This window comes from Ranitomeya imitator, chromosome 3, assembly GCF_032444005.1.
Source record: "Ranitomeya imitator isolate aRanImi1 chromosome 3, aRanImi1.pri, whole genome shotgun sequence".
Lineage (NCBI taxonomy): Eukaryota > Metazoa > Chordata > Amphibia > Anura > Dendrobatidae > Ranitomeya > Ranitomeya imitator.
Window position 1 is genome coordinate 260670778 of NC_091284.1, and position 9542 is coordinate 260680319.

Genomic DNA, 9542 nt, shown 5'->3' on the forward strand with positions numbered 1-9542 from the left:
TCATACGCTACATTAATATGGTGTCCTTGTTTCTTCCTTTGTTTTCCAGTTTCAGTCTCATCAAATCTTTCACGTACTGGTTGTAGCCGCTGCCTTTATCCACTTCTATGGGGTTTCCAACCTACAAGAGTTTCGTTATGGGCTGGAGGGTGGCTGTACAGATGATTCTCTTCTGTAATGTCTGGACATAAGTAGATAATCACCTTTCCTCTGGAGATCTACAAGGGGAGAGTTAGAGAACTAAACCAATTTAGTACCCAACTGTATTTTCACGATAAAGCCCAGAAGCCCACCGGTTCCAAGGCACGGGTCACTATTACCTCCTCATTATGGGATGCAAGAGCACTTCATGCACAAGACAATGGAGGACAACCTGAAACCAAGCTGTATATGGAACAATGACTTTACATTGCCTTGCGGGATAAGAGGAAAGAGGCACTAGTTCTATTATTTTATGTTATATCAAAGTCTTTACGTCACTGTTTTACATCTTTCTACCATCGGTGTTTTAAAGTGTTCTAGAATCTGATAAAAAAAAAAAAACATTTTAGGGAGCCACACCTTATGATTTTGAAGCATCTTGTACCAATGAGAGCAATATATTGTATGAGTAAAGGGTTAGTGGAGCTGACATTTTGCTTTGATGATAACTTTAAATACAGAGCACTCATTTCTATTGTGCCCTAGCCATCTACACCAAGCACACTTGCAAGTATGGTAACTATCAAAATAATGTTAGTCTTAAAGCCCAAATCTGTTGAACGTGAAAATTCTGATTTGACTGCAGGTAGCCCAAATATCAGCTATTCTCTATTTCAGGCCAAGTAAAGATACCAGAGTTACAGACTCCAGCAATGTATCATTTACTGGGCTGCTTGCTGCAGTTTTGATAAAATTTCTGTTTTCTGCTACAAATCTACCAGTTCTCTAAATGCTGAGCTCTTTATAACCCCATCCACACCACTGATTGACAGCTATCTGTATTTACTGTGCATAGGCTGCAAGCTGCCATTTAGTGGTGGGGTCTGGGTTACAAGGAGTTAATGAATATGTAGGACTATAACTGGTTTTAGAAAAATAGCCCAGTAAGTGATATAGCACTGGATTGATGGTCTCAGTCTCTACATTATGCTGCTCTCAGATTTGATCTCAAAAACGTGGTGACAGATTCCCTTTAAGAATATATTTAGGCTTAATCAGTCATAAATGGTTATAGACTGCCTGAGCCAAAAGATCCACTCGTCAGAGAAAGAGATCAGTAGTTCACACCATGGCACAGGAACAGCTGAAGAAGCTCTACAAACGTCCTACCCTACTGTGAATGTGACATGGGGTAGTCCTATACCGGTGTTCAGCTTTAAAGGGAATGTGTCATGAGAAAATTACTGTATTTTGTGGATTATAAGATGCACCGGACAATAAACGCACCCCAAATTTTTGGAAGGATAGTGTAATAGGAAAACATTTTTTTTATAAAATGTTCTCAGTGGTTGATACCTATTAATGGCTAACTGAAAAGATGGTAACAAATTGCAAGCTTTCGAGACTACTCCGGTCTCTTCATCAGGCACAGACTAAAAGAAATTCTGGAGAATCACATATTTATACACAACACAGCACAGAAAAATGCCATAGATAATACAGGTGACATGAAGTATAATCACCTTTTGCATGTCTGCTACAGCATAAAGAGTAAAGTCCAAGGTCAATTTGAAACTGAGGAAAACACTTACATTCATAGAGACAGAGTATGGGAATATAAGTAGATGACGACCTTTGACGCTCTCAGTGCAGGAATCAATGTGTCGCATGGATTTATGTCTTTTTACATCAACTAAAGAATTTTCTCCTCAGACCATGTGGGGTCACCATAACATAGAACCAGACCCCAATCAAAGGACAATAAAACATTAAGATTTCTTATCTATGAACTGTTCCACAATTTATGGACATAACTGTTTATCACTCACATAATGGTAATTCTGCTTCATGTCACCTGTCTTATCTATGGCTTTTTTCTGTGCTATGTTGTGCATAAATATGTGATTCTTCAGAATTTCTATTAGTCTATGCCTGATGAAGAGACCTGTGTAGTCTCGAAAGCTTGCAATTTGTTACCATCTTTTCAGTTAGCCATTAAAAGGTATCAACCACTGAGGACTCTCAATTCTAAATATTTTTCTATCCACTGGCTAACACGGTACCAAGATATATATCTTCACTGTTTAATAAAATGGTGATGTGTCTTATAGTCACTATTACAATAGCTTACCGCTGTGGGCTGGTGGGAGGGGGTGTTTGGCGGTAAGAGGCTGCGGCAAGAGCCGAGATCTCAATCTGCTCATTCACCGCCTCCAGGGACCATTTTCCAGGAATCCACCACTGTGAAAACAATGGAAAGTGCAGGGACTCCACCATTTTGTAAAAGCTCAGAGCCCGCTGCAGCCTCACTCCCCTCCCAGCCCGGAGCCCACAGCACCATCCCACCCCTGCCTCCTGGCACCTTGCTCCACCACACATACCCACCCCAAATTTGGAGGAGGGGTGGGGGCAGTGCATCTTATAAGCTGTAAAATATGGTACCTATTGGTTAAATCGACTTTTTATTTAAAACTTTTTGAATTTATTTGTTTTCCATATCACTGTATTTAAAATTAAGAAATTTAGCAATTTTCACAGGGGTCACTAGACCTAAAATTAGACTCCTATCTCCTGTTATTAAAATTAGCTATCCAGGTATTTTGAAGTGTTTATAGCTCGCACTCTTGATTTAGGTGAGCAGTTACCCTCTCCTATTGTGAGTGGGTAATCCTGTATTATCTACATTATATAGAGGTGAAGATTTCAATCTAATGCTGTCTGTGATGTCAATGAGACTGCTGAAAAATCTTTTATTAGGACTAGAGTGAAAGCAGATTGATTTCGGAGTTTGTTTTTAATATAGATAGTGATATGGAAAATGTAAAAATAAAAAAACTAAATTTGAAATGTAGGGAAAAAAAAACAGATTTGAAAACCGTTGCATCTATTAAAAAAGTTTTATGTTATTTAACCAGCGTCTTTTTTTTTTTTTAAATGACCCACTCCCTTTAAAATGCATACAATTACATATTTTCTCATGATATTCTTTGTTAGTGAGCCAAGAAGTTTAAGGTGTTGTCTAGTTGTAGAAAAAAAGTATTTTCAGTGCGTTCCATATGAACATGTGAAACTTACTGATAAACCTTTATTTCCAAAGGTGTCTTCAGCCTCGGTCCCAGTAGCGCCACTTCTGGTTTGTGCCAGAGTGATTCTCAGGATGGCACATGGCCAGCAAACGGACTGGTCCAATCTAATAACTAAGGCAACCCTGTGGTTTGTGAAAACTGATGCATAGACAGAGAAATGACTGGTTTACGTACTGAAGTGAGCCATTTAGCCAGCCCCTTCACAAATAGCACTTACTTGCTGATAACTGAAGGTCATAACCGCTTTTGAAATAAAAGTATACTAATCAGAATTATATGTTTAGATTAGGAACACATGAAATTATTTTTTTTCAACCGCCATTAGACATTCCCTTTAATTGGATTAGGTCTTTAAGTTTTTGCTACCTAATCTGAGAGCTGCATGATATGGGGGGAGAAACATAATTCCAGTGATGTCACTTATTGGGCTGCTTAGTGTAGTTTTTATAAAATCACTGTTTTATCAGCAGGAGATTATCACTAGAGAACTAGTAAAACTACTACCATATATTTCATCCACCCCACTGAATGGCAGCTTTCTGCCTATGCACAGTGTTAAAACAGCTGTCAATCAGTGGTGTGGACGAGATTACGCAGAGCTCCGCATTCAGAGAAATGGTAGATTTACGGCAGCTAAAACGGTTCTTAATTTACTGTGTGCTGCAGTTTTGATTAAGTGATTCATTACAGGAATCAGGGTCTTTGCCCCTAACTCAGATGGGGTAGCAAAAATCTGGTAACAGATTCCCTTTAAACGTTACAACTCTGACTTTTAAAATACCGTAAGTATCTCTTTGCCAACATCACACTAAAGACAGAAACAATATTTTCAATTATAGTCTTTTTTTTTTATTATAGAAGTGTGCGTGTGTGTCTGTTTTGTCAAAAGCTAAGGAAACGGTAATGATAAAAATCCATTACCTTAGATTATATTTATTTTGTAAATGCTCTTTTCATGATAATTTAGCTCACCGTCGTGTAAAATTGTCCCCGGCAGCCTTTTGAAACAGTTGTTTCAATAACATTACCCTTGAAGAGGTGGCTAAATCCAGTACCCATTATATAAAATGTTTTGTTGTCTATATAAATGAGTCTTATCAAAATTTTTATTCCGTAATCCATCCCGATCATCTATTTAATGGTTTGTGAATGTATTAAAATGCTTAATGATCACCGTCTTTACCGATTTCCTGGGCCGCTTGAGTCACCGCATGACTGCTCTGCAGCTTTAAGAGCACACACATGGTCCACATATGAAGTGGTGGCTGCTTTCCCAATGTAGTTCTAGAAGACTCGGAATGAGACTACACAGACTTACATTCAGATAGCGACTTCCAGTCGACCACACACAAACCCTGTGAGCCGGTTTGTTTGACTTCAGGTCACTTGGAAACAGGGGAAGTTGGTGATCGGTAATTATCTTCATACTCTTACCCACCGGTACATAGATAATTAGGACTGATTACAGAATAAAAATTTTGATCCAATTTATTTAACATTTTAGTGATTTTGTACATTATAAAAATATATGTTTTGTTTGACTATCACATTTATGGTCATACGGTATCTGTGAGGGATCATGCATATGGCTGAATCACAGCTCTGTTCATAAACCTTATGTTAGCACCAAGAATGGGAAAAAAAGCTTTCCTAATCTCTCTGGACTGTATCTGATTTTGTACTTTGCTCTTAATATAGGTTTCACGCATGGAGATGTAATATGACCATGTGTATTAGCCATGGACACACTGGATATCACGAGACCACACTATGTTATAATGTAATGATCAATGTAAGAAAAAAACAAAACAATGCAACTTGATTGTGTCAAAAAATTAGTGATATTGTATAGTAGCTCTTTGTAATAACAGTATGTATGTAAATACAATATCGTGCATAAATTTATGGCAGTTTGTGGGAAAAAATTCAAAGTAAAATGCCTTCAAAATTAGAAGTGCGTAGCTGGGTCCTCCCCGGTGCTGCCAGTTCTGAACTGATGGCACTGCTGGACATCTTCTGATTTCAAAGAGAAGAAAGTAGGAGCTGATTCACTAAATTTCCTTGACAAGCCTCTCAATCTACAGCCCTCTATGCTGCGTATTACTTTACAAGAGCTTGAACAGTACATCTTTAAACCTCAATCTATTGAAATGTTTGCCTGGGAGCGGCCTTGCTGATGCATTATAACTACCTTGTTTGTTGTTGCTGTGCTCAGTTTTGCCATGGTGGTTTGACCTGTGACATGAAACTATCTTTCACAGCATCATATATATAGCAGAGTTTGTCTGTTCCTCGACAGCTGTTTCAGTTAAAGGGAAAGTCATGGCGGCAAATGCTAATGACCTACGATATCTGGATAATATGCAGGTTAGTACCGATATATTGCTGCTAGACCTCCTTGCTGAAAGCTCCGCTACCTAGAAAAGATGAACTTTATTCCTCCTTGAAACCACCGTTATTTTAGTCATAGATGTGTGCCTGGAGCGGCTACAGTCATCGCTCACAGTATAGTGAGCTGTCACGAAGATTGAGAGTTTGCACTGCACATATGCACTGCAGAGTGAGCTGTCACTCAAAGTACCGGAGTCTGCTTACAGCTGCTTAGTGTGTACTGAGTAGTGACTGTAGCTGCTCCAGGCATGTCTCTATGACCTAAAGCCAGCAGAATAAAGTTAATTTTCTCTTGGTAGCTGCGCTCTCAGTAAGGCGGCAGGGCAACATTGTAGTGCTATTAACCTGCAGAATCACCCTGTATCTGTAGCTTAAATTTGTTGTCCAGGTTTGGCACAAAAGTGTGCAGTCACGCTATGTGTATCCTCACAGTGCGCGATGTCAGGATTCTGTGCCAGCGGCAAGACTGGGCGGTCATGTGACCACAAGTATGCGATATGTATACTGACCGCCACATTCTAACTAGACATACGCAGCTTCAGTTCACTTATATTAAACCCTACACGTCTAGTCTGAATGTGGCCAGGGGATATCCCACATTGTGACAAGTTCTATGTTTATGCAGTTTGCAAGTATTCTTACTTTGCAGAATTTTTTCACACCTGCCTAAAACTTTTGTGCAGTACTGTATATGCTCAGGATTTTCCGTGATGTTTTTATAACTACTTGATTATGCCCAGTGTATATAGAAATCCCTCGCGTACCCACATGCTTTGTATGGTTCTACTACTACCTTCAGTGTTGTTCCTCCGAAGAGAGTGGCACGACACTATTCTGCTATTCAGAGGAAGCGAAACAACAATGATGTGTAGTATGCACTTACACATTTTTCAAGTAATTTTTTTAGTTTTCCTATAAAGCTTAAGTATAAACATCCCTGCTCTCAATACATCGTTCGTCACGTTTTTCCCATTCTATCTCATGAAGTCTCCCTGTGCTAATCCTTTGTTAGGTCTAAGTCATTGTGGTTACAGCAAAACTAGAGAGCCAGACCCGAACAGTGACTGATGCAAACACAGAGAATGGCCGCTGTTACTTTACATGACATATATCATACTATCTGTTACTTAAAGTGTATCCCCAACTATATAGAAAATCAATAGTGCAGGGGTATGCACAATATTTGTTTTTTGTTAAATAACTTGTAAAGCAGATTCTGCTTCTAAATACTAGCATGGACCAACCACAGGCTGTGGTCTGCTCATACTGGTGCATTAAGAGACAGAAAATCCTGCTCTGTCTCCCAGGCTTTCGTATCCACCAAGGAATCCATCCTCGTGGAATCACATTAGATTGACTAATTTCATTACATTTTTGGATCCCAAGTTATAAAAAGGCATGAATCAGATCATTTCTAGTGCCCAAGCTATTGGATCTTTAAAGGGAATGTATCACTTATATTTTTACTAATTAAACCAGATACTGAAACATAGTCCTTCATTTTTCCAACCTGTCTTTATTGTCTGATTGCAGATACTTAATTCTATTTACTGTACATGATTATGGGGACACCATCTTGCTTGAGCGGCTTATAAAAGAAGTCCAAGCTGCGTAATGTAAACATAATAAATCAGCACCATATATACCTCCATGGGTTGTCTGCTGCATTTTAGCTTAGCCGCTTTCACGACTGTGCAACCTAGTTACAACACAAACTCCACTCATGGACAGATGTGGTGCTATATATTTTTTTTTATAGAGCACCCAATAACAACATTAAGATATGCTTTAAAGCAGCCTCTTGTACCATAGGAACCAGTAGTGTGGAGATGGCTCATAGAATTAAGGGAGACTGTTTAAAAGCATGCTCGGTGATGTGTGCAGAAGTATTTGTGCAGGGACGGGGAGGAGGTGATCTGTGACCATTACTTATTGGTGTGATCCTGAACTATCTATGGTTATATACAAAATTGCCTTGTAATAGTTCTTGTTATGAGATTTAAATCCCTAATGAAAAGTGATCTATACAGGACTAAAGGTATTAGTTATTGGAAAGTTTGAATTTATATGGGTTGTGCTATCCCCTTCACCCCGAAGCCTATATTCACCTTCCTGACCAGGCAAAAATTTTCAATTCTGACCAGTGTCACTTTATGTGGTAATAACTCTGGAGTGCCTCAAGGTATCCCAGTGATTCTGAGACTGGTTTTTTTTTTCGTGACACGTTATACTTCGTGTTAGTGGTAAATTTAGGTCGATTTATGAAAATTTTACAAATTTGAAAAATTTGCAATTTTCAAACTGAGAATTGTTCATGCCCTAAAATCAGATAGTTATACCACGTAAAACAGTTAAGAAATAACATTTACCACATGTCTACTTTACAGCAACATCATTTTTGAAAAAAAAGGAAGTTAAAAGGGTTAAACGTTTATCAGCATGTCAAAAGTGACACCATTTAAAAACTGAACCTTTAACCCCTTTCTGACATATGACGTACTATCCCGTCGAGGTGGGGAGGGCCCGTATGACCGACGGGATAGTACGTCATAGCGATCGGCCGTGCTCACGGGGGAGCATGGCCGGGTGTCAGCTGATATCCGGCACTATGTGCCAGGAGCGGTCACGGACCACCCCCGGCACACCACGATCAAACATGATCGCGGTGTGCCGGCGGTATAGGGAAGCATTGCGCAGGGAGGGGGCCCGCAGTCCTGCCTTTCCGTGGAGGCAGTGGTTTTGCTGGCAGCAGGTATCTTCTGTAACTACTGCTATACCAGTGGGCGAATGGCCTTCTTGGTCTGCATACCTTGGTCAAACCACAAAGAGCGTCAGGTCGGGATCTTCCAGAGGTCTTCTTGTCTCATGACAGCGAGACAATCGCATTGAGCCATTTCAGAGTCGACTACCTCTTCCACTGATGTGTCAGAGATGTGATCTTCACCCTCTCTCCCCTTGGCAGAGGTAGGAGAGTAGCTGGGTTATGAACAGCACATCTGGAGACAGTGACCTTGAGCAGAATAGGGCATTGCAGACGTAGCAGGTGCTATGGCAGACAGATGCTATGGGCCAGGATCTTCAACTGGTGACCCATAATGATGTCAGAAGCCTTGTCCAGTACAGGTGGGTTGCAATACGGTTCTCATGCAGGTTGGGACTCCACGGGCCACTGGGTTAAGAGTAGTACCCAGGAGGGCGTTGTCTCCTTCCGTGAAGCTCTGTCAGGACTCCAGTTGCATGGCTTGCTTCTCCATGACAAAACAGGCAGAACAGTTTGTTATAGTCTGGCAGTCCTAGAGCAGGAGAGGATGTGAGTTCAGATTAGCATGTTGAACCCATCGATGGCTTCCTTGGTTGAACTGAAAGGAGTGTCCTTGAGGCATGTGTAGAGGCATCAAGGCTCTAGGGATGGCAGGAAACTAGTCCAATGAAGGACTGTAGCTGTGTTGGCTTGGCTGCTAGAGGTATGCGCTGAACAGCTGCTTTCCTGTCTTCAGTGGGATGTGTCATCTTCCAGGGCTCCAGGTATATTTCCAGTTGTTGTATAATTGTGGCAGATTACGAAATGGAAGGTGGGCATTGCAGTTTCCATGGCAGCAGGGCTCCTGACTCCAGTTCCATCTTCATAGGCTGGACTTTGAGCCTGCCAATTTCTTTCGGGCCTCGTGTCCGCAGTGAGTCTGGGATCAATGCCATCAGTTCAATGTCCACATGATCTGCAGGTGTGTCCTGTAAGGAGAAGAGACCGTACACTTCTGCAGACTGCTCCTGTGAAAGTGCCAGTTTCGTCCTTATGAAACAGAATGCTGGCTTGGAAATTTTGGTAGTAGATTTGATCCTAGTAAAACTGACAGGGTAGGTGGATGAGACAACCAATTGAGACGGCATACTCTGCAGGTTGTAGGCCTTTGTGTAGGGGTCTGA

The 9542-nt window shown here is 40.7% G+C and overlaps 1 protein-coding gene across 1 annotated transcript in view; it reads left to right on the forward strand.

Annotated features, from left to right (window-relative positions):
- The window catches only part of ADIPOR1 (adiponectin receptor 1), a 46842-nt gene extending 39732 nt beyond the window's left edge, over positions 1-7110 (forward strand). The window contains exon 8 of the mRNA XM_069756403.1: positions 50-7110. Coding sequence (XP_069612504.1) covers positions 50-178 — 129 coding nt within the window. The 3' untranslated portion in view covers positions 179-7110. The remainder of the gene's footprint in view (positions 1-49) is intronic.
- The last annotated feature ends 2432 nt before the right edge of the window (positions 7111-9542 follow it).